This window comes from Achroia grisella, unplaced genomic scaffold (genome assembly GCF_030625045.1).
Source record: "Achroia grisella isolate CSIRO2021 unplaced genomic scaffold, CSIRO_AGI_Agris_v1 utg782, whole genome shotgun sequence".
Classification (NCBI taxonomy): Eukaryota; Metazoa; Arthropoda; class Insecta; order Lepidoptera; family Pyralidae; genus Achroia; species Achroia grisella.
In genome coordinates, this window is record NW_026713022.1 from 2,959,058 (window position 1) to 2,986,647 (window position 27,590).

Sequence of the window (27,590 nt, forward strand, 5' to 3'; positions counted from 1 at the left end):
CTCAACTGTGCTAGAGATGTCGACATCGAGAATCCCAATGCTCTTAGAGATGGTAATGGATGTGTTCTGGAATTGCGGAGCCACAGCAAAAGGGATTTTCTTAGCGGTGAACGCGCAGGCTTGTGTCTTGGTAGGGTTAATTGAACTAAGTTCAATCGCCCCCAATCGGAGGCTATGGTGAGAGTACTCTCGATTTCAGACACAAGCTGTTCGCGGTTTGACTCCACAACGGAAAGAGGAATGTTCGCATGGCCCGTGTAAAATGCGTCCCCAGTATTGTCATCCGCATAGCAATGAATGTCAACCGTAGTTAACAAATCATTAATATGCAGCAAAAACAGTGTCGGGAAGAGAACAGAGGTTTTGATGTATCTTCCAAACAAAAAACTAGCGCCCCATTTGCATAATCCAGAGGGGTTATGCAAATGGGTCGCTAGTTTTTTGTTCTAGTTCGTAGCTAGTTGCTAGTTCTTTCCCATCATCAACTTCCTCGTCTAACCCTAGATCACTAAGCTTCGTCGAATTCGAAACAAGTGCCGTAAATGCACTCAACATTTATAGGTCGCATCCATTGTAACTCTTGTGAAATCTTAGTATCTTAGTTGGCCCTTGGCCTGTTGCCCCAGACTGTAGTGTTTTGCTTGTTGAAGGTTTGTAAGCGCCGGACCTGCAACCACGACCCGTCGCATCGACGAAGGTTAGTGATAAAGATATATTTTGTACTATTGTGTATATAATTTTGAAGACCGAATCAAAATTTGTGTATTTTTTGCAATAGGTTGACCTGAAAAGGTCTGCAGGTCAACCTATTGCAAAAAAAAAATTGTGCCATATGCCCATCAGCAAAACAAAGGATACGAAAAATAGTTACTACGAGTGTAAATCAGTGTGTGATGAACACAAACTTAATATGTGTCACAAATGTCTTAGTTCATAGTTTTTTTAACAAAATGTTAACATTTATTTGGATTCGATGTTTTAATTTTGATTATTTGACGTTATATGGTCTCAGTAAAAACGCTAATTACGTAATAAACATGTGATTTAATAATATATAATAAAACACTTTATTGTGTACACAGATGAAACAATAAAAAAATACAGTAAATAGTAAAGTAATTACAAAACGGTCTTATCGCTAAAAGCAATCTCTTACAGCTATTATTTAATTAAATATGAATGTTATATATTTGTTAATAAATGATTATAATACAGACACAATATAAAATAAATAACTACAGCATTCAGTAAAACCTTATAAACCTACTTTTTTGACAGCGTAGTCGAAACGACAAAGGTTAGTAATAAATGTATAATAATAATATAATATATGTTTCTTATTAACATAAGTTAACAGCTGGAAGTTCTATTTCTAAATGGTCGTCTTCCGTTTCATTGTCCAGTTGTTGTATTTTAGATTTATGTATTTCATTATTATGATGATGACCTTTGTTGATCTATGGGCAAAAAAAAAATTATTCAATCATATATACGAATTCATGTACATATATTACAGACTCTTATGAGATAAGAAATCTACCGTCAGTTGCTGAGTGCTTTAAAATGCAAATAACGCGCAGGAATAGGGCGCGTAATGCGGGGGGACTACCAACGATCTTTCAGAATTCAGTCATTATGGAGCGTTTCACTGGAGCGGACCGTGCTCTTTGTATGTGAGAGTTTTACTGCAACAATGATTCGGCTACCGTTTCGCAGCGTAAATTTTGAGAAGATCGCAAATTACGCAGGTTAATGACTGTCCTAGAGTTTAAATGATTAAGAACTAGGTTCAGAAACACAAACTCCAGGAGACTAGTTCTACGTCGGTTAAACAACAACTAGGCCAACCAAGGACATCACGGTCGGTCAAGTTGCAGAATTATCCAGGCTTCAATACCCGGTTATATTCCATAATCATCGATAATAAAATGTCCCTGACTGACAAACACATATTTTCAGAGTAAAAAATGGCTTTTATGTGGGTGGCCAACAATAAACTATGAAGTTCACTTTGCAATTGCCTATATATATTGCACATAAAATTCTATATAAACTTAAAGACCTAGTTTTGTGGTGTCTTAATAGACCGACCACATATTATAGTCTGCCGTGTTACTGGTTGAAGTGAAAGAGGATCACTATTTGTAGGCTTAGGCATTAGAGAAATTAAGGGTACCTCCAATGGAAATAAACTTAGGTTTGGTCTAACCTTTTCTGCCATTTCAACTGGTGGTACTCAAACGACATCGTTTGCTCCTAGAACACAACCGGAACTACAGTAAGCGACTACTTTAAACATTTATATTCTATACAAGCTTTAACTAAGACTCTAAGACTCTTGGTAACATTACTTTTATTGTTTTATCCAATCCCAAAACTCTCCCCACCAGCTTGTAGGGTAACGAAATACAACAATAATTTTAGTTAAATTCTAATTAACTGCAGTGGAATATTGTAATTTATTATAATGCATAAAACACAATATTTTTATTTCGATATTTTTATATTATATTATATATACAGTAACAGTAAAGTTGTAAAGTTTGTTGCTTAGAAACGAGCCGACAAGTAGTAAGTTAAGTATACTTTTTCACCTATAAAACTTGTAATACTTGCGGACTTTTTCATTAACTGGTATTTGAAGGACCGCTATTTTATTATCAGCTATTATTTCTACCGGACCGTGCCTAAATTTGATAAGCAACGAAGAAATTAATTATATATAATTAGAATATATTTCTAAACAGTCATTCAATGACAAGCTTTCTTTAATAATAAACGCAAAATCATCGAACACAGGCCGCATATTTGTAGTACGTATACACTGTCTTGCTCACCATACAGTATTCCGGGAGTAGTCTCACTCCAGAACTACTGTATGGTGAGCAAGATATTGTGCCGAGTTATGATCTGGTTCATCAACGACTTCTATAATAGATAAATATAGCCATTCCTGAAACTGCTCATTATACTCTTTCATAATACCTAAGCGAAACAAAAATAGTGTTAAGTTTCAAAGTTTTTTGAACTAAGTCGTAGTTTACGGGTAAATTTAGAGATACCTATGTAATTCCAGGACAACTTTACGTCATATCTATCTCCCTCAATAATGGTCGTATCCTTAAAGAATTGTAATACTTCTTCAATATATTATTATAGTAATAGTCAATTCATGACTACAGCACCAAACAATTTTTTTCTCAAATTAATTACAACACTACTTTTTGTAGGTAGGTATATGTGTGTTAAGGGGGTCTTCCTATGTGATGGGTTGAAAAAATCGATTTTTTTTTTTTTTCATAAATTGCTCCCTTAACATGTCTAGAATACGGTAGTAAAGCGATTTTAGAAAATTCGAAGTCGTTTTAAAGATACAGCAGGTAAAAGAAAGAGCGGTTCGGAGCGGTGAGTTGGCAGTTAGAGACCGGGCCTATTGTGTACCGTCGGCTTTATACCTGGCCTCCCTTTTATTAATATATTTGTTTATACAAGTTTAGACACGTTTCTACAGACTTAAACAGAAAAGGAGCAGGTAAACTTACTGATAAAGTTATCCAAGAAATTACAAAATTCTACGGATTAGCAATTCGACGCCATCCAGATTCGCTTGAAGATATGAGAAAGGAAGTTTGGGCAACGTACTATCACAAATGTTCTTCTGATGAAAACCCTCAGCATCAATTTTGTCCAGAAGGCGAAGACAGTTGGTGTAAATGGCGTAAGGCTGAAGCTAATAATGAACTGGACCAATTTCATCACGATAAACCACCTCTAATTCCGCAAGTCCAAGAAGCTATCAAACCGGTTTTCGAAGATTTATCGAAAGACGAATTATTAATTCGTTGTTTAGGAGCAGAGACACAAAACAATAACGAATCTTTGAATTCTTTGATTTGGACTTTCGCTCCTAAACATCTTCATTCTGGTCCCAAAGTTGTTGAAATTGCTAGCTACTTAGCAGTTATTATCTTAGGAAAGTTTGAAAACTTTCCTCCATTGTATCTCAGAAACGGCTGGACCGAATTACTTGAAATTTACAGGGCACACTCAATATATGCAAACGCATGGAATGAACTATTATCAATCGAAAATTTTCAAAACTTCGATTTTTTTATAGCAAAAAACAAAAAAAAAACGCCTAATTTGCAACTTTTATTTCAAATGTCTATCAAAAATCCAATTTTTTTTATATTCATTTGATTATAGGTCATTCCGTGCTTTTAAGCCTACAAATTAAAACGCCGTTTTTTTTTTTTTTTTTCAGATAAGCCGATCAGCCGGAATCGTGGAGGAAGTGGGAGCTCTTTTTTTCGAGGCGGGGGTGTTCAGAGCGCTGTAACTCTAGTTTGACTGAATATTTTTAGCTGAAATTTTATATTTATACTGTCCAAATATGTGTTAATAAATGATAAAAAACTTGAAGCTCTAAATATTTACTGGTCGTAGAAAAAAAATCCTAAAATATCCCTAAAAAACAGGCCGTCACATAGGAAGACCCCCTTAAGGGCGCTCAATCTAACGGAGCTCGTACAATCATGGTTTTATTTTTATACCACAAATTAACTTTGAGAGTTTGTAATAAAACAGTACTTGTAGTCATCAAAGAGGACTGATTAGATAGAACTCGTGTTACAGTACTAAATTCGTCGAAATAACGATTTTATCATCGCATATCGGCATTATTATATAGTATAAAACAAAGTCGGTGTCGCTGTCTGTCCGTCGCTATGTATGCTTAAATCTTTAAAACTACGCAACAGATTTTAAGCGGTTTTTTAAGAGATAGAGTAATCACTCTATCTCTTAAAAAACCTAGAGGAAGGTTTACATATATATATAATACATGTACACCCGTGCGAAGCCGGGGCGAGTAACTAGTTGAAGTATAAAGTCTCTTTGCATAAATAATATATTTTCGGGAATTTTCTACACCTTTTAGCTACATATATGCCCCGATTGAAAATACAGATAAATATAGCACGCTTAGGGGAGCGTGGGGTACAGTGGTTATTTTATTTACAAGTGCTATAACTTCACATTTTCAACCCTACATTAATCAGTGACAGTCAGTGGTTTATTGAAAACCTAAGATATATTTAAGTTTGAAACAACAATGCTAAAATAGTTTTATAAATACTTAGTAATAAGATAATAAGTTTTTTTATTAAATGGCAAAGTATCCACTGTGACCCATTTATGGGACACAATAGGTAATGGCTATTTAAAAATATGTTTATTATAACATTGTAAGTTGTAAGTGCTTGTCTTGGATATCAGTAAAGAATTTTCGCTCTGAGTAATTTGGTGTAATATCTGTGCAGAGTCGTGTACGGAATATTCATAAATTTAGCTACAGGTTTAATTTTTTACAATGCAGATATTTTAAATAATTTGTGCTTCCGTATGCAGACCAATATTGATCTTCCTTTTCCTATTCTGTGACATTTAAACCTACAAAAAAAATATTATAATCTGTCACTGTACTCAAAACGATACGCTGTACCCCACAGATAGATATGCGATTTAAAACATCGCAATATTTATTTTATTTGCTAAGTAAACAAATAAGACTAATAAAATCCCTCTACATTAACCATAGACATTAACAAATAATTAAATCTTGCAAAATCTTTTGCACATAGAAAGGCAACATGTTTTACAAAAACATGTAAAAAATATTTTTATCTTACTTGTCGACTAGTGTACTGCGACGCAAACCCTTTTACTAAAATTAACATAGCGACTAGTTAGGACGCGGAAGAAATGTAAGAACGACAACGTCGCGGAAACGCAAGTGTTTGTGTGATCATTGATCAAGCTACAATGATCTATCCACTGTGACCCGCGATCCACTGTACCCCACGCTCTTACTCCTTGCGTTGATCTAAATTCATTTTCATAGCATTCGTACCCTCCGAGCTCATATACGATCGCTTGTCACAGAAGATACAAGGCTTCATAATGTTAGGTTTAGAATTATTATGTGTATTATTATTACTAAGTATTATAATTACCTGAGGCAGTACATTTTTAAGAACTACTCTGACCATAATCTACTCTGACTAAATCAGAAATATTAAAACGGTCATCGCTCTCGACTTCTTGTTTAATGAAGTTAAGAAGTTTAATAAAATAGTCAGACTGATCCTTTTCACAAGATTCAGTCTGTTTCCAAATACAAAGCAGTTCTATGGGCAGAGTGGATTCGACTAAAGGACGTAACATAGATGCGTATTTATTAGTAGTGACATTCAAACTATCTAAAGCATGCAGTTGAGTTTTAAGTTTATCATATAATACTCCAATTCGCGTAGCAGTCCCTCTTGATTGATCCTGAACTAATGTCAACAGCTCACGAACATATATTTCAATCAAAAGATCATCACGACCATATCGTTCTTTAAGTTGTTTTACAGCTTTCTGATAGTTAGGAGAAAGGCTTTCTACTAGTGAAGCGGCAGGAGATCCTGGTTCCATCGATTGCAGCAGATACTGGAACTTCATAATTTCATCTATGCTGGAATCTTCATCGATCTTTTGGAACTTCCCCCAGAAGCCTATCCACTTCTTCACATCACCATCATAACGAGGAAACCGCCAGATATTTTTCACAACGGTATCTTCGACGTAACTCGTTTGAAATTCAGTTCCAATATTACTTTTGCATTTATTAAATGCATTTTTATATTTTTGTTGCATCGAAAACCATATATCATCGTACTGCTCTATTGATTTAATATCCTTGTCATATTCGCTTTCGTCTCTGTCTACCATATCTAGCCATGAATCTAGTATTTTACTGTTAACAGCTTTCAACGTTTTGTATCTGGCGGTAAGATTAGTAAAACTGGTTTCGGAGGCATCTTTATCTCTGTTAGTTAAAGATTCTTCTAACTTACTTACTGCGCCATTAAAGAATCTTCGAGCTAACTTTCTTTCCTCTATTGCCCTCTGCATATTTTCTTATACTACACGGCCGCTTGTTTATGTTGTGGATATTATTATATTATATAGTATAATTATTTTTTGGTTCTATATATGAAGAAAGCTATTCCATCTACTCGAAAACTTTATATAATAATAAAAATAATACAAAAAAGGGTAAAATAAAATTATATATTTTTTATAGTAGAAAAAGTGATTTAAGTGACCAGCAATAAACTATGAAATCCACAACATAAATATTTTGTATTTTAAACTAAACACAATAATACAATACGACTAAAACCAAGAAACTAAAGGAAACTACGCGAAAAATGTCAGATATATACTTTTGTATCTAATCTCTAACAAGATATACTATCTATATCTTGTATTTTTATTAGTGTATTAGTAGTAGATGGGGGGCACACTTCGATATTCTAATTTGTATATTTTGAGTCTTACTGTAATGGTATAAAGCTTAAAGTCGTACCTATAGCAAAATAATTAATAATTGAAGTATGGAAAGTGGTGCCCACTACAAGTTCCTATAAATACTTAAAAAGAATGATTTTTTTTGGTTCTGTTTAGCCTTTATAGGAAAGGCAAAGGGAACTGCGCCCATACAGCCATGTCTTCATAGTTTTTGATTTTCTTGATATTCTTATATAAATTTGTTTTTAAATATCTTGGATGGTTGAGATTATGTATTCATACAGTGCAAAAAATGTTCTTGAATTTCTTAATATTTCTTGGAGAGTACGCGGGATATGCTCTTCACTATGATAGATTTCAAGAAGTATTCCGGATAAAAGAACTCGTTGTACAGAAAAAGTTTCACACTTAAAAAATATGTGTTCTAGTGATAGAGAATCTCCTGTACTGCAGCGGGTACATGTGGGAGAAGAAATCATTCTAAATCTGTGCAAATGTTCATTAAATAAGTTATGTCCAATCCTCAGTCTACAGATAACCTTATAAAAATGTCTGTGTATAAATTTTCCTTTCGTAAACCAAGGATTTTTAATATCTTTTTCTATACTTCCATACCATTTTCCTTTATGTTGTAGGGTCAATTCCCATTCCTGTTTCCATTTACTCCTTATATATGATTTAAAAGGTACAACTAAATCTAAGCCTGGCAATGGTAGTTTTTTTCTTCAGTGTGAACATTGTTGAATGAACATAGAGGTTCATATATATATTTGTATTTTATTAATAATATCTATTAAAATCTAGGTCATTTCACTCGGAATATCTCCCAATTCAACAGGTTATGGGCTAATAATTATAAATAATATAAATATATTTACATAAAATATAATAATTAAAATTAAAAACATTAAAAATGGCGAGAATGGGTGATACTAATGAACACACATAAAATTAAAAAAAAATTCAAAATTCAAAATGTCTTTATTCATGTAGGTCTATTACACACTTATGATATGTGAAATCTACCGTCAGTTCGGAATGATTTCGAGATGAGAAGAACTAACAAGAAACTCATCTCGTATTTTTTTTAAATGTACTTATTTACAAAATACAATTTCATTTAAATTCAAATTTGGGAGAATAGAGTGACCACCAGCATATGCTATTGAAAAATCTAATCTGTAATCGCAACCTGAACAGACCAGTCCCCACAAGCAGCACACGTTTACGAGTATGACGGATGAGCCAGCCATCATTGCATAGCGAGCATGGCTGTTTCAAGTTACTCCACTACGTCATTTATATTAATTACAGCATAAACAGTACCAATCACAGTTTTCACCCATTACAATATTTAATTTACATCACAGAAGACCGAAGAGCTGGACTCAAAGAGGGAACACTGCCAGTATCTTCGGAACCTTGCCTAAAGGGACCCCTTTTAATAATATATTTTAGTCATCATATTATATATTTTTTTAAGCTTTTTAATTTTAGGTTCTTAGTTGTAAATATAATTTATAGTAATTTACATTACTTGAATTATATGTCATTACTAAATTTAGAATAAGTTTCTTTAGTGTTTATTACATTATCTATGTCAATAGGATAGTTATATACCTTATAAAAAATGTTAAAATTGTAATTAAGTCCACGCAAAATTCTAACCGATGTATCAATGGTGGTAGATTGCATTCAACTTGCATAGAATTTATTGCATATGTTTTCATAGCTCCTAGAATTAACCGCATATTCATGTTTTGAATTTTGTTAAGTTGTTTAATAAATTTAGATTCACTACTATAACAAAAAAAAGCGTATTCAAAATGAGTTCTAACTATGGATTTATATAAAATTAATAATATTTTTGGGTCTGATCCCCAATGACATCCAACCAGCGATCGTAAAATATTCGTTGCATTCATAGCTCTATCTGCAATCCTGTCCACGTACATTTTCCAGTTAAATGCATTATGGAATATTACACCTAAAAATTTTACTTCATTTGTAATAGGTATGACTTGTTCTTTATACATAACTCCTGGAACTGCAAAATTTTGGTATTCAGCGAAGCTTACCGTTTTACTTTTATGAGGACTAATTTGTAAATTTAATGAGGATAAATAAATATTTAAACGATCTAATGCATTGTTACCTTTATTAACTGTATCAGAAATATTTTCACCAACGCTATAAATAGCTAAATCGTCTGCGAATTGTAGATTAGAGACTTCGTTACCTATTACTTCATTCAAACCTTGTATATAAAGGATATAAAGAATTGGACTTAATATTCCACCTTGACAAACACCTAAATGTGACAGACGTGGACCTAATAAAGTTTTATTTGATATATACTTGACGTCTATTGGGGAAATTGTATATACAGTAAACTAATTTATTATGAAGACCTAAAGAATGTAAAAAGTTTTGTATGTTTAACAAATTCAAATTCAATTCAAATTCAAAAATCATTTATTCATGTAGGACATTTTAGCCGCTTATGAACGTAAAATTTTTACATTAGAATTTTTTTCCCTACCGTCCAGTTCGGTATATAGATCCAATTGAGAAGAACTGGCAAGAAACTCAATTGAATTACTTTTTTTTTAAATCCAGTTTTTTACAATGCATAGGTATTTATATAGGTGTCTATGTCTAAAATTAAATGAAAATCCCGAACATGAAAACTATTGCCATGCACGCTCGTCATTCAAGTCATCGTTTAGTGAGTAATAGGCCTTGCTCAGTAAATATGATTTAACAGATGTTTTGAATTTATTTAAGGGTAATTCCAATATATCCTTTGGTATCTTATTGTAAAATTTTATACCTATTCCCATAAAAGACCTATTGACTTTTTCTAAACGATACTTGGGGAGAGCAAGTTTGTCTTTAAATCTAGTATTAATATTATGAATATTGCTGTTTTTTGGAAATAAGTCAAGATTTTTATGAACATATAGGATATTTGAATATATAAATTGAGAAGCAACGGTGAGAATATTTGCCTCTTTGAATTTCTCTCTTAATGAGTCACGACTCTTCATACAGTAGATCGCTCGAATGGCACGTTTTTGTAATATGAATATATTTTTAATATCTGCCGCTTTTCTCCATAATAATATTCCATAAGAGAGTAAACTATGAAAATAACTGAAATAGACCAATCTAGCAGTATCAGTATCAGTGTGCTGTCTAACCTTACGCACGGCAAAAGCTGCTGAACTCAGTTTCGCTGCAAGACTTTGAATTTGTTCACCCCATTGTGTACGCGAGTAGATATCATACTTGAAATCGTCTGCCTTATGGTCTTTAATTGAAAGTTTAAAATTACGGACGAATACGAGAGTTCAACTTCATGGAATTACAGATAGTGATTTCACACAAATGCTCAAATTTGGGTAAAGAATTTTCCCACATTTTCTGGTTAAAATATCTGTCGCATTAACTATTGAGAAATCTCACGGCCAGATCCTCAAATTAATAGGGATCGACATACGAAAAGAATGTTTTAGTTATGGCCTATTGCGGGTCGCAGCTCCTGAAAATCAATTTATTTTGCCACAAAACAAAATAACATCAAATATGGCGTAGTAGTGTAGTGTAAAAGATTTCAGAACAAAATGTTAAGGATGGTAATCAATGCCCCTTGGTATGTCACAAATGAACAGCTGCATCATGATCTGGAGACAGACACTGTCAAACAAGAGATTTTGAAACAAACCAAATCATACGACGAAAGAATGAAAAATCATCCCAACCGCCTGGCAAAGACATTGATGAAAGTAAGTCAATCTAGTCGCAGACTAAAACGCAAAATGCCTCAGGATCTTATCAAATAAACAGTGTATATATAAAGTAAAGTAGGATATGTGCAACACATACCGAGCCTGTCATGACGAGATAACCCAACATATAGTACATACTACGTAATAGGGAAGCTCTGAATCAATAAATTTAATGGATTTTGTTTTATTGTTATGATCTTTTACAAACATTGGAAATGTTCAACTTTATTGATATAATACAGTTATAAAAATCTTACAAATAATATACAAACTTTATAAACTTTTTCTCTTTTTTGTAACATGATGCAAAAAAGAGTATATTTGTGTGAAAATGTGTGTGTTAAAATTTTTGTTAATTCTTGTGAGAAGTCTTGGCAAGCCGCTATAAAGTATAAAAGAATTTCGCTTCCCGTTGTCTGTCTGTATCTATGTATGTTTTGATTTTAAAAAGTTACGCGGATTTTGATAAGTTTTTTTAATAGACAGAATAGATAAAATGACTCAAGAGGAAGGTTTAAGCTATATAACACCCCACTACTGAGGCGTATAACTTATAGTCCACGCGGGCGAAGCCGCGGGCGGGACTAGTATTGAATAAGTCAAGTAACATCTGTAACACAGGGATTCCCTAGCACAGATGTTACAGCATATAAATTAATGTTATTGTACAAAAATTAATAAATATTATTGCATATATCATTATTAGCACACTTTCTATACGTGCCTTGCACCATCCACGTCCTTGCAACTTCCTAGAATCCATATCGCACGGCACGTGTACCAGGTTCGCAGCAAAATAGATCATAAACCTAATCTAAGAGGACGTGTACACACACCTCCTTAAATTATTATTATTAATCGATCGCTATAATTTGTGAGCCATGTGTACATCTAGCTTAAATTAATGAAAGTGCCTGCAACTATTTGTGTAAGTCGATAAGACAAATTATTATATTCTGCATTGGCTTCCATTTGGTATAAAGAAAGTAGGTAATTCTTGCCGAAGTTAAGCATGCCAAACATAATAGGAAAAAAAACAATTTAGCAGAATATTACAGACAATTATTTAATAAAAAAAATATTTTACAGTATATAATATATATCAACAATGTAAAGCCAGGATTACAGTAGGTACGTGATACTGTTATCGAGCAAAATATGTAGATTGTATTCTGGGTATTTTCAGTATAAAAAATCAATACACTACATTATACGAATGGAATTTTTATACATCCAAAATATTAAATCTAAGAGATTTATACAATTAAACATGGATCCTCTACATCAATTTAGTAGTAGGACCTAAGAGACGCCAAGACGTTACAATGCTTTTACTAAATCTTCATTTGGATTCGCCTTTTAAATATCTATCTATCTTTTAAATATGGATGGTATATAACAGTTTTCTTAATCCAATTTATATTTCTAGTATTTGTAAAAATAATTATCCTCTATGAAATAATGCTTTTTAGCATTCTCAACTAAATTATCGGCCCTATATGTATGTATGTTATCAGCTCAGAATATTATCATTTCTATTCTTAGAATCCGGAACTTGCATATTTTAACAAATTATATTTTTATTTATTAAACAAGATTAAATATTGATTCAAGATAGTCAGATAATATACGATTAACTTGTTCCAAAAAATCATTTTCATATAATTGCTCACTATTGACGTCATTTGAATTTGATCCCTCGTTCTCTTTCCTGTCGTCTTTATTTTCTTTCTTTATTAATGATTCCGTATTATCAATTGTTCTTGTATGTAACTTGTGTTCAACATGTTCTAAATTTTCAAAAGAAAGTTTGCTATTTATTGTATTGTGTATTTGGATGTTACTTTCATTTTTAACGTCGCCTTATTCAGATGATTTTGTGTTATTATTCGTGAATATAACCTCTGTATGAACACCATCATTGTCCGCTTCGTTTTTTATTAACTTCTCACACCTGAATAAAAATAGTTTAGCAATTCAATTAAATCGAAATAAACTTATTATTATTTATTTATATTATATATTCCTCTATCTGTCTTGGTATTGGTATTTGAAATGAATGACAAACATTCTGAGTTCCTAAGACTATAAACAATCGAGAACAATCTTTAGTTCCACAGAAGACTTCAGCGTTTTCAGCTTTTGTAAAATTGTATTGAAAAATTGGTATTTAATACATCATTATTATTACAGATATATTTCTACTAGATTTAATATATTCTCTATGATTGGTTAATTAATTAGATTAGAGGAACTAGATAATTAAATATTTAGAATAGCTTATACTTTTTATTAACACTCGAAACTTTTATAATTATAAATCAACATGAATAAATAACAATAAATAACATTCATTTATTCCTAACATAGGTACACAGAAAATAACTCCAAGACCTATAAAAGGTATGGTACCTTGGTAAACACTGTCTCAATTTAAGAAAAAAATACTATAATATATATATGTAGGTACCTGTCCTAGTCTTTCAGCCTCTTTTTTCATAGCTTGCCTTTTATTCTCCTCCAAGCGTGCTAACAAATGTGGATCTGTGTCGGCCGGGTCCGCTTCGAGATTGAATTGGACACAACTAATGAGATCACGGTATTCGCGCTTTTGACGGTACTCCTTCAACGCACGGCTGCAGCGCATATATAGTGCCCATGCTAGATGTAACAAATTAATTTATATCGATATTTGTTTTTACTTGTGAATATTCTTTGTTGATTATAAAAAAGGATTCGAACATATTCAATGCATAAATATACTATTATCGATAGTTTATTAGAAAACTATCAACACTTTTTTCTCGTTTATAGACCTAAATAGGTAAGTATAATAATAATAATAAATGTGGAGAAAACCAACAAAAGCTGAGAAAACAATGAAATAAAGAATAATAATAATAATTATATAATACTTGTCTCTACAAAACCAGCTATGTTGAGAAATAATATACATAATAATAATAATCTCAGGACAATTCACACAGCGCCATCTAGACCCAAGTTAAGCTAGCTAAAGCTTGTGTTATGGGTACTAGACAACTGTAACTGTGTTGCTTTTTTTCGTAAAGATATACATATTTTACATAGAAAATACCCAGACCGATACAAACAATCATACTCATTAATACAAATGTTTGTGCCGTGCGAGGAATCGAACCCACGACCGGACGCATTCCAGGACAGATTGATGTGCCTTTAAATGCGGAAACAGTAATGGTCGAATTTGTTTTGACTGACTTGACTTTTGACTTATATTAGAAACACGACGTTTGTGAATGTGGTTACATGGATGTTTGTTACTCTTTCAGCCAAAACTACTCGATGGATGTCAGCGAAACTTTACAATAATATAGCTTATACATCAGGATAACACATGAGCCATGTACTTCATGCTGGCACAGCTGGTTGTTAGATAAAGTAAACAAACCTTCATTATTTATCTGTGCTTTAGTCCAGCCCAGATTTTCTGCCCTGTTGGCTTCATCCACACATTGAATAACCTCATTGAAACCTGGTAATTGTGGATTTCCATCACTACCGATATTGTCATTTATCAATTGTTCTAACTTCTTAACAGGCAACTGTGGTCGATCCTTCATTACTTGGAGGCGAATTTTACGCCGCTTCACCTCTTCGTCGCCAGTCAGTGAACACAGCTCTTTGTACAATTTCACTATTGCAGCTTTCATCCTAGCAAAGAAATAAATGAACAAACTTTATCATTATATTAAAACATGAAGCAAAAACTTTGTACTTGTATAGTGTAAGGAGGAATATGAAATTTTGCACACATATAAAAAAGGAGTGTAGAATGCAAATATTTTTTTAAATTATACTTGAATAATACATTAAAGTAATATAAAAAAACATGACACACTATCATGTATTTGATACACAAACGCATATATACTCTTTTGTTTAATTGTTAAAGCCGCTTAAAAGTTAAAAGTCGCCTAGTTAGACGACCACTAGTATACATAATTAGAGGACTTATTAGTTTCATATTCATGTATTGTACAGTACACATGTACAGGTACAGGTAATAACTTGAGAAATAGAAATAATCTTTATTCAAATAAACATAATATAAGCATTTTTGAATAGTCCATTTTTTTATTCTACCGCTCATTCGGTATGCAGACGCATCACAAACAGAATGAGCAAGAAACTTGTGTGTTAAGTAAATATTGTTTTAATTATATTTACATTAACAAGGATTAGGCATGCGACAATCAATATAGAAACCGCTACGCACTTCATCTCTGTTCGATCAGATAACATTGTCAGCGCTATCAATTTTAAGTTAAATATTTTCTACAAAACATTATTATCATTTGTAAATTCTTCAATTTTGTAATAAGCTTTTCTACAATTAAATATTTTATAAGACATTTCAATTTTTTCTGGCAAATTGAGTACAGACTCTAGCAGTTTGTTGTAAAACCTTACGCAATTTCCATAAAATGATTTACTAACTTTTGTCAAACGGCACTTAGGTAAAATTGATTTGTTGATATTACGTAAGCTTATATTAGTGTAAAGCCTACTTTTTTAAAAGTGTCAATGTTTTTCCTGGCATACATGAAATATTCGTAGATGTATTGAGAAGCAACGGTGAGGATATGTGATTCTTTAAAACACTCACGTAAAGACTCCCTGGAACCCATACCGTAAATGGAGCCGACAAAATTTTGCAAAGGCCCTTATTTGCAAAATAAATACTGTATTTATATAAATACGGTATTTTATTATGCTAATATTAGCATAATAAAATACCGTACGACATAATGCTATGAAAATAGCTAAAATAGCACAAGTTTAGCCGTTGCCACGTTTGTTAATTGTCTAATTCTTCTTACCGCATAAGCGGCAGAACTAAGTCCATTTGCCATATGCCACACACCATATTTAGAAATATGAGCACCTCACTGCAGTTTGGAGTCTAATATGATACCAAGAAATACAGTATCATCAACAAAGTTAAAATTTATTGTTCAATACGATTTTTGAGTCTACCTTCCTTAGATTGACTTGATTTCCGTAAATTTAATACACTTTGTTTTATCTGCATTTAATAGCATATTATTAGCTGTAAACCATTTAAAAACAGAAGAGAGAGCACTGTTTACTTCGTCTATATCATTAATATGTCGATTGACTTTAAATACTAATGAAGTGTCATCGGCAAACAGAAATATGTCTGCCATTTTTTCTACCATGTAAGGTAGGTCATTTACGTAAACTAAAAATAAAATAAGGGCCTAGAATAGATCCCTGAGGAACACCCATTTTAACACTGCATCCTTCGGACCTTACACCTTTTATTTCAACAATTTGCATTCTATTATCTAAATAGGATTTCATCATCTTTAGAGCTTCATTTTTAATACCGTAATGTTCTAATTTGAGTAAAAGTATTTCGTGATAAACGCAATCAAATGCTCTTGAGAGGTCACAGAATACACCGATAGCACCAGTGTCAGTAGTTGATTTACCGATCGTGAAACCATATTGTCGACTGTGAAGCAGTCTATTTCTTTTACAAGTGTTGAAGCATTTGATTGAACATAATTTTTTCAAACACTACTTAGTACTGGTAAGATAGATATGGGCCTAAAATTGCCTACTTCAGTTTTAAAAAGTATCCCCTGTGTTAAAAAGTGGCGTTATTTTACTATGTTTCATTAAATTGGGAAAAACTCCGTCAGAAATACATTTATTAAAATAGTTACTAAATATGAAGAATGTCTATAGAAGTATTAATAACTTTAACTGACATACCCCAATGATCTTCTGAATTTTTTAAATGTAATTGTTTAAATGTTTTCTTTATTGTAGCTAGGCTAATACATGTAAATTTAAATGTAATAAGACAAGAAACAATATTATCAATAAAAAATGGACTTGGAGATGATTCCAAAGATGAAGTAATATCAATTGGAATATTGGCACAAAAATTGTCAAATACATTTACAATAACTTTCGTAGACGTTAACAATTTATTATTAAAATTGGAAGTAAAATCATTACAGGCGGTTTTATTCTTACCAGTTTCTTTGTTTATAATATTCTACACTGTCTATATCTTATCTTTGGATTCTTATTTTTTTTATTTAGAGAATTTGATTTTGCTACAATACATACATTTTAAAATGTTTTTGAATATCTTTGACGTTATTTACAAATGCATTATCAAAATGTATTGTTTTTGTGCATATAAATCAAATAATAATAATAATCTCAGGACAATTCACACAGCGCCATCTAGACCCAAGTTAAGCTAGCTAAAGGTTGTGTTATGGGTACTAGATAACTGATACAAGTACATAGATATTTTTTTTCGTAAATACATACTTATTATACATAGAAAACACCCAGACCGATACAAACAATCATACTCATGAATACAAATGTTTGTGCCGTGCGAGGAATCGAACCCGCGACCATCGGACGTAAAGCGGTGTGCTAGACCGCTAGACCACCGAGGTCGTCAAATAATATATTTCAGCTTTTAAGAATACCCGTAGGTGCCCATTCTTAAAATTTTGTTTTTTGCTAATACTGGTTATTTTTTTGTTAAAAATTCAATTATATTCGTTAGAAACAACTGACGGTGCAGTTGATTGTCACTCAAAAAAAATAACAATGTTTAAAAACATCTATATCTATAGTAATATCGTTATGGTATCCCATGCTAATCGATTTTCATCTCTGAACAATTTAATCTAATCTATTTATTCCAAGAAATACTTACTGATTAACTTGTATATATGATGATGACATAGAATCATCATCTACTTCTAATACTTCTAATTTCTTAATATTAGTTTTTAATATCCTTATTTCTTCTTCAATTTGTTTTATTCTGTCTATATTTTTAATTCTTGATATTATATCACATTCTAATTCTTTTCGAGTAACTAGAATAGCGTTATCTTGTGCATCACTTGTCTCTGAAGTATAAGCTCCTTCATTATCACTTGACACTAAATTAGTAGTTTTATTATTATTAATCTTTTGATGTACCACTTTTAAAGGCACCAGATTATTTGCCACTAACTGGCTGTCCACATTCTTATCTGAAATTTTATCTTTTGAGTAATTACTTGTATCATTTAAATAATTGGATGGTTCCTCTGATAGGTTTTCATACAAATTATTATTTATTAAAACATTATTGTCACTTTTGAATCCTTTGACATTATCAACTTCCTCGTCTATTAAATCAATCACAACTATATCATTATTATTTAAGCTAACAGCTGGAAGTTTTACTTCTAAGTAGTTGTGTTGCTTTGTATTGTCCAGTTTTTGTCTTTTAGGTTTATTTATTTCACTACTATTAACATGATGTTCTTTGTTGACCTATGAGCAAAAAAATATATTATTATTCAATAACATCTTTATTCATGTACCTACGTCTATTACAGACTCTTATGAGATAACATATCTACCGTCAGTTCGGAGTGCTTTCGAGCTGAAAAGAATTGACAAGAAACTCAGGTCCTTCCAAATAAGGTTGTACATGTTGACAATAATACAGAATCATTATTAAATTCAAATTTAGGAGAATAGAGTGACTACCAGCATATGCTATTGCAATTTTGTCAACGGAACCCGAACAAATCAGTATCCACAATAATATTATTATTATTATAATATAGTGTCATATTCATACCCTCTACAGGTAGGATGACTATTTGCAAAATTAAAGTAATATGATTTTTAACTCTACACGTAAGTATAGAGTAGGCGTAGTAGTAGTTCTTTCGGGATATTGCTACTATGTCGGCCGAAGGGGGGCGGCGCAGGCTGGGACAATGGGCCCAGGTGGGGCCCATCCCGGTCGTTAAGCGTCGCGTTGGTGGCCCGCTCCTGCTAAGACTGCTTAAGACTAAGGTCTACTAAACAAACCCGTGGACATTGATGAACTTAAAGAAAATATCAGACGAGAAATGTCAAGCATTATAGAGTTTACTTGCCGCATTTACAATACCAAGAACTAAACGGGGCACTTTTGGATGTAGTGATTTTTAAGAAATGACTCTGTATTATTGTAGACATATACAACATTCATTTGAAAAGAATACGAGCTGAATTTCTTCTCAGTTCTTCTCATCTCGAAATCATTCCGAACTGACGGTAGATTTGACATATTATATAAGAGTCTGTAATAGACCTACATGATTAAAGATATTTTGAATTGAATTTGAATTGAAATATATTTTTTTATGTAGATTACAATACAATATAAAAATTTCGAAACTGTACAGTTTAATTTTTTTTAACTTGGGATGACTTACAGGACACGCTGTATGATTTTTAATGATTCTCCAATTTCATTTAAAATTACATTTACTTGGGCTTGTAGCTTATAATGCAGTCATAACCGGAAAGGTAGAGTGTTCATATCTAGCACATAAAATATAGGGTAGGGGTTTTTTGGTAATGGGAACAATGGGGCATATCCCATTGCTGGCATGCTGTCAGAACTAAACGCTGTCCTGGAAACCACTATTGCCAATTCCTAATTAATTGGCAAAGTTGAGGCAACTAACCCGACTTCCTGACTGACCCCTTCATCCTCCACTGGTACCTCATTAAAAAGTCCCGGACAATACATTTTTTTATAGTAAAAGTTGGCTTAAGTGCCTAACGATAAAGTATGAAGTCCACAACATACTCGCCGCCTTTGCAATTGCTTATATATATTGCACATAAAATTCTACATAAACTAGTTTTGTGGTATCTTAATAAAGCGACCACATATAGTCTGCTGTATTACTGGTTGAGGCGAAACAGGATCAGTATTTGTAGGGTTATTAGAGAAATTAAGGGTACCTCCAATGGAAAACGTTGCTTTGGTAGAACCTTTTTTTCCATTGTAAATCGTGGTACTCGAACGACATCGTTTGGTCCTAGAACACAACCGTAACTATAGTAAGCGACTACTTTAAACATTTTATTCTATAGATACAAACTTTACCTAAGACTCTTCGTAACATTACTTTCATTATTTTAATCAAGCAGTCTCAAAACCCTCCTCACCAGCTCGTAATGAAACACAACCACAATTATTAATTAAATTCGAATTAAGTGCAGTGGAATATTGTAATTTATTAGGAAATATACTGCATGAAAAACAATCTTTTTTAATTCGATATTTTTATACAATATATTAAAGTAAAGTAATAGTAAAGTATGTTGCTTAGAAACGAGTCGATAAGAAGTAAGTATAGTTCTTCACATATAAAACTTGTAATAATTGCGATCTTTTTCATTAACTGGTATTTGAAGGACCGCCTTTTTATTATTGCACCATGCCTAAATTTGATAAGCTACGAAGGAATTCATTCTATATAATTAGCATTTTTGTAGTGAGACTATACTCCCAAACTACTGTATGGTGAGCAAGATAGTGACCTGAGTTATGATCTGGTTCATTAACGACTTCTATTATAGATTAATATAACCATTCCTGAAACTGCTCATTACATTCTTTCATAATACCTAAGTGAAACAAAAGTGAAGTGTTAGATTTCAATTTTTTTTGAGCCAATTCGTAATTTGCGAATAAATTTATAGATACATCCTTCCAGGACAACTTTACCTCATACCTACCTACCCTCAATAATTGATATTGTATCCTTAAAGAATTGTAATACTTCTTTTCCTTTCTCCATTTGATTTAATTTCTAACTTCTGTTTCATCTATGATGCATATAGTTTCTAAACTCCATAAATTTTGTGGTCTAACCTATCGTAGTTTCCAAGGCAACAAGATTACGTTTATCATACACCCAGTAAACAAACTACCTAAAATATCGGTTCCTATCAAAATGCTTACTATTTTTATGTCATCAGCCGTATCATATAACAGGACATTCATTTTCTTTGATGCTTCAATGTTACACACGTACGTATTAGAAGGATCCTTAATAGTAAATTGAAATAGGTGGTTCCCGTTTCTACACTACTGCACCACCAAATAAACTATGTGTAATATGTTGTGTACATACTTGGCTTTTTTTTTAAATTATTTACAACACTACTTTTTGTATATGAGAATTCAAAGTTCAAGAGTTCGTACTGTCATGGTTTTATTATTGTACCACAAAATAACTTTGAGACTTTGTAATGAAACAGTTGTAGGTACTTGTAAGTCATCAAAGAGGACTGATTAAATAGAACTCATGTTACAGTGCTATTAATACATTCAATTCGCGAAATAACAATTTTATTATTATTGCATATTAAAGTAGGTATAAAATCTCTTTGCATAAATAATACATTTCGGGAATAATCTTCCAGACCAGGAAATTCTCTTCCAGACTATGTGATTATGTTATTATATATATTACAGATTATGTGTATTATAATTACCTGAGGCAGTAAATTTTGAAGAACTACTCTGACTATAATCTAAATCAGATATTTTAATACGTTCCTCGCTCTCGACTTTTTGCTTAATGAACTTAAGAAGGTTTTTAAAATAGTTTGACTGATCCGTTTTACAAGATTCAGTACGTTTCCAAATACGAATAAGTTCTATGGGCAGAGCGGATTCGACCAAAGGACGTAACATAGATGCGTATTTATCAGTAGTGACATTCAAACTATCTAAAGCATGCAGTTGAGTTTTAAGTTTATCATATAATACTCCAATTTGCGTAGCAGTCCCTCTTAATTGATCCTGAACTAATGTCAACAGCTCACGAATATATATTTCAATCAAAAGATCATCACGACCATATCGTTCCTTAAGTTGTTTTACAGCTTTCTGATAATGAGCACTTGAAAGAGAAAAGCTTTCTACTAGTATTGCGGCAGGAGATCCTGGTTCCATCGATTGCAGCAGGTACTGGAATTTCATATTTTCATCTATGCTGGAATCTACATGGATCTTTTGGAACATCCCCCAGAAGCCTATCCACTTCTTCATATCACCATCATAACGAGGAAGCCGCAAGATATTTTTTACAACGGTATCTTGGACGTAACTCTCTTGAATTTCAGTTCCAATATTACTTTTGCAACTTTTCGTAATAACAAATGCATTTTTATATTTTTGTTGCATTGAAAACCATATATCATCGTACTTCTCTATTGATTTAACATCCTTTTCATATTTGCTTTCGTTTCTGCCTACCAAGTCTCTCCATAAATCTAGTACTTTATTGTTAACAGCAGACAACTTTTCATATCTGGCGGTAAGATTTGCAAAATTGGTTTCAGAGGCCTCTTTATTTTTTTTAGTTATAGATTCTTCTAATTTACTTACTGCGCTACTAAAGAATCTTCGAGCTAACTTTCTTTCCTCTATAGCCTCTAAAGTCTCTATAGCCTGCATATTTTCTTATACTACACGGTCGTTTGTTTATGTGGTGGATATTATTATATTATGTTTATTTTTTGGTTCTATATGTGGAGAAAGCTATTGCATCTACTCGAAAACTATAACATATATATAAATAATATAACATAAATAATTCAATGCAAAAAGGGTAAAATATAAAATTATTATATATTTTACTTATGACACAAAGTAACAAATCAAATTATATATTTTTTATAATAAAAAAGTGACTTAAGTGACCAGCAATAAACTATGAAATCCACAACAATATATTTTGTATTTTGAACCAAACACAATAATACAATACGACTAAAACCAAGAGACTAATGGAAACTACGCCAAAAATGTATGTCTATTCAGAGATTAGATAAAAAAGTATGTTTCATATAATACAAATAATAGAGTTGGCGATTTAAGATCGATTAATCAAGTAATCGATACTTTCGACCAAACAAAAATAAATTCCTGAATCGATTCGAATCAATCAATCGATTCACAGATTAATTCACTGACCAATATTTGCTTCATAAACTCGATTCTATTTTTTGTGTTCATAAAGAGTTAGGTGAGTGGTGGTTTAGTTTCCTATTTTGTAGACTAGGCGTGATTTTGTGTAATTCATTTTATTTACGTTAAAAGAACTCGTTTACGTTAGAAGACTCTTCTTCTTAAAGAATCGCATCCCTAATAATTATTTCATGTAGGTATATTTTTTAACGTCAGACCACAGGTTAGTTGCCAAAGTCATTAGTCCACTGTCAAGTGCAGGATGTACTTATATTTTTAGCGACTTGTACAGTTATTGCTGTTACACTAAAAGTACTCATCACTGTTAGGAGTATAAGTTGTAGATATACGACCTAATTGTCTGTGTATCGATGACGATGTCGATGCTTAGCATCTTGTTGATTGTAATCTTTTTATTATGCTTATTATACGTATTTAATAATTAATATTGCTTTTTGTTCTCAACTTTATTATGGTAGCAGAGCAAATAATAACAATAGAAAATGGCCTCCTATGGAAAAATAGAACAATTAAATAAAGATAACTATGACACTTGGGTCTTACAAGCCAAAGCAGTCCTTGTTAAACAAAAGCTATGGAAATACATAATAACTTCAGAGATTCTAAAATTAAAGAAGAAGACTTGCTAGCACTATCAAAACTAATTTTATTGATGTTTGTAGCAGAAATAAAACTAATAAAAAAATGTGAAACTGCACATAAAATGTGGCAAAAGCTCAGTGAAGTATATTCGAGCAAAGGTCCGGCAAGAAAAGCTAGTATATTAAAACAACTAATTCTGAGTAGATTACAAAATGGCGAAGATATACGTTAACATTTAAACAAGTTTATGGATATAGTTGAAAGTTAAATCAAATGGACATAAATATTCATGACGATCTACTTTCAGTTATGATGCTATACTCCTTGCCACCAGACTATGAAAATTTTTAATTACGTTAATTGTTGGCATGTTAAAACTCTGGGAATTTGTTTCAGCCATCTCCAATGAGAGCGCTTGGTTATATGCTTCGCTAAGTGAAAGAGTCAAATTTTCAAGCAGCCTTTGTCTTATTTTGCTTGAAGAGAATAAAATAAAAGCATCTCTTATGCTTTCATTCTTATTAGTTTCCGCATCTACAGCAACGAACTCGCAGTCTTTAGATAGTTGTTTTAAAGTTTGCATATATGCATCAATAGATTCCTCTGTACGTTGTTTTCTAGAAGCAAGCACATGCCTAGCGTATATGATATTCTTAGGCTTTATATACAATGCATTTAATACCGCCATTGCTTCAGAGTATGTTTTACTTTCGCTGATATATGTATATACATGATTGACGAGTAACTGTAGTTTACCTTCGTCTTGGAGTAGTAGTGACATAGTAGAGACCGCTTCTTTGGCATCAATTTGCTGTTGTTGTGTTGTTGTTGCTTTTCTTTCTTTATTAATGATTCCGTATTATCAATTGTTCTTGTATGTAACTTGTGTTCAACATGTTCTAAATTTCCAAAAGAATGTTTGCAATTTATTGTATTGTGTATTTGGATGTTACTTTTATTTTTAACGTCGCCTAATTCAGATGATTCTGTGTCATTATTCGTCAATATAACGTCTGTATGAACACTATCGTTGTCTGCTTCGTTCTTTATTAACTTCTCAAACCTGAATAAAAACTCATGAATACAAATGTTTGTGCCGTGCGAGGAATCGAACCCGCGACCGTCGGACGCTAAGCGGTGTGCTAGACCACTAGACGTCAATATATATAGCGAGAATCTTAATCCTATACAGAAGCAGTAATTAAGAGAATATATTTGTAATTACGTACCTACATTTTAATGCTTATTGTAGTTAATATAATAATAAAAAAATGTAGTAGGTACGCATTGCAAGACAGATTGTCTTGGAATGCGTTGTTTTGACTCCTGGTGAAATCTTACTAATATTAGAAACACGGCGTTTGTAAATGTGCTTAGATGGATGTTTGTTAACCAAAACTAAACATGTATAAAACATATAATATTATATGTTTAATTTTATTAAAACATATAATAAAAAATGTAGCAAAAGTACATACATTTTTAAAAGTTTTTTATATCTTTTTACATTATTTACAAATGCATTATTAAAATGGTATTGTTTTTGTGCATATAACTCAAATAATATATTTCAGCTTTTAAAATACCCGTAGTTGCCCATTCTCAAAATTTTGATTTTTTGCTAATACTGGTTATTTTTTTGTTAAAAATTCTATTATATTCGTTACAAACAATATTGAAGAAATCAGTATAAAGTTTGTTTGGTTTAGGTCTAGATTGAAGATGGAAATTTAATTTACTTTGTACTGATGTTTTAAATTCATTGATCTTATAACTAGTTAAGTCTCGTTTTAATATTTCAATTTTATCAATTTTATGTATTTGATTTGGGAAGATTACTATTTGACCACAGTGATCCGAAAGATTACTAATTATTATTTTTTCTAATTACTAATTGTTGCTAAAAACATTATATAAACAAGTAGCAGACGTGGCCGTCATACGAGTGGGTTCGTGGAAGACATTACTCAAGTCAAAAGATTTAAATAAATGTATTATAGTTGTAGTGGCATTATGTATTTGATAATATGTCTACATTAAAATCACCACACACTTTTTTTTTTACTATTAAATAATCTTTTTAACATATCTTCTTCAAATACATTGTAATCACTATTGGGAGGTCTCTATACACACATAAGTAAGTAATGTTCTAATTTTACACATGAAATCTCAATAAGACACTCTATAGAAAAATATTTTTTAATTTTTAGTTTTTACAACATAAAAGTAATGTATAGTATTTTTTATTTTAGATACGACACAAAAACGTATAGGTACTTGTACCCACACTTCAAACTGACCTGCGCGATTCGATTACGTAAAAAGAGATCTTCAGGTCAACCTATTGCAAAAAAAAATTTGTGCCATATGCCCATCAGCAAAACAAAGGATGACGAAAACTAGTTACTACGAGTGTAAATCAGTGTGTGATGAACACAAACTTAATATGTGTCACAAATGTCTTAGTTCATAGTTTTTTTAGGAAAATGTTAACATTTATTTAGATTCGATGTTAAAATATTGATTATTTGACTTTTTAAGCGTTACTTTCTAGTTTTTAATAGATAAGCACTTAAAAAATCAAATATCGTTATTTGGAGCGAAAAATATGGTCTCAGTAAAAAGGCTAATTATGTAATAAACATGTGATTTAATAATAATAATAATAAATAAAACTTTTTATTGTGTGTACACAGATGAAACATGAAACAAAAGGTGGTCTTATCGCTAAAAGCAATCTCTTACAGCTATTATTTAATTAAATAAGAATGTTGTATATTTGTTAATAAATGATTATAATACAGACACAATATAAAATAAATAACTACTTTTTTTTCCTTTTGTCATGGCTTGGCACTATGGTGCATTTGCCAACATCAAAGTTTGGTAAACTATAGGACTTGGAATAGGATAGTTTTAGATTTTAGGATACGGATCAGAGGAGTTAAGGAGAGATATGAAATAAATGTTTGAAGATAATATGTTTACAATGAATATTAATGCTAATATTGAATCCATATAATGATGTTTTATATAATAAAATAGATACCAAATGAGATCATGCTTATATTTAAAATATAATAATATTATGATTAAAGCTTGTGGCGAAACGCGGCAACACCGTTGCCTAGCTACGACAGAGCAATAAAATAACAGGCCTGTCATTCCAGACCGAATCGCCTTCTTGTATATATATCAATTGTAAATACTTCTATATTATAAATATGTAAATAGTCACGATGGTTTCTCTTCACCTCTTTCTTTCCTGATGCTGCTTCTACATGAACTTTATAAATAATACCCGCTAAAAGTTTAATATTGTTGCTACTCAAAAATATGGAGATAAAACTATATATTTCTAATTTATCCATGAACAGTAATATTGGAACGGAAGTAGGTAAAGGAATCTAGAGGTAAATGAGGGATTGAAAAAGGATAGAATGATCATATAAAGGACATCTTAAAACAATATGATTCAAGTCACCCACGTCTATACCACAATCGCACACATTACTGTCCACTATTTTTAATTTAGCCAAATGTGAAGGTGGCCATGAACTCATGTGGCCAATCTCATCCTTATAAGAGATGTCGTTGCGCGTTTGCTAAGCTTAACACAATAAAACCAAGGTTTGACCGGAATTTTGGGTTGAATATTAAAGTAATGTCGGGCCTTGGTTTGGCATCTAATAGGCCAAGTCTCATTCCAGGCATCCCGGAGATAAGAGACAGGCAGAGCCGCTAAATCATGACTATAATTTTTATAAGGAAAAACATCGACGCACCCAATAGCTTCATTAGTCAGTCTATCTGCAGTCACATTCCCTTGAATACCTGAATGATCAGGTATCCAAAAGAAAGAGACTACATACCCTTTTCAAATACACATCTGTAGTCATTTTCTAGCATCAATAAAGACGGGATACACTTCGTTAGATTTGAACGGAGCTTTTTGTAATGCCTGTAAAGCA

At 31.9% G+C, this 27,590-nt stretch overlaps 2 protein-coding genes across 2 annotated transcripts; both read right to left on the reverse strand.

Annotated features, from left to right (window-relative positions):
* Window positions 1–1,083: 1,083 nt before the first annotated feature.
* On the reverse strand, window positions 1,084–6,989 carry LOC131851307 (uncharacterized). Its single transcript, XM_059201794.1, has 2 exons — window positions 6,015–6,989; window positions 1,084–1,457 (listed from the first exon to the last, which is right to left on the reverse strand). Exon 1 carries the CDS (start codon window positions 6,955–6,957, stop codon window positions 6,031–6,033), a length of 927 nt encoding a protein of 308 aa, XP_059057777.1. The 5' UTR covers window positions 6,958–6,989; the 3' UTR covers window positions 1,084–1,457; window positions 6,015–6,030.
* Window positions 6,990–12,408: 5,419 nt separating this feature from the next.
* LOC131851325 (uncharacterized) lies at window positions 12,409–22,500 on the reverse strand. Its single transcript, XM_059201815.1, has 6 exons — window positions 21,534–22,500; window positions 19,992–20,068; window positions 17,905–18,515; window positions 14,578–14,840; window positions 13,618–13,808; window positions 12,409–13,101 (listed from the first exon to the last, which is right to left on the reverse strand). The coding sequence occupies exons 1-6, from the start codon at window positions 22,498–22,500 to the stop codon at window positions 13,096–13,098; spliced, it is 2,115 nt and encodes a 704-aa protein (XP_059057798.1). The 3' UTR covers window positions 12,409–13,095.
* Window positions 22,501–27,590: the final 5,090 nt, after the last annotated feature.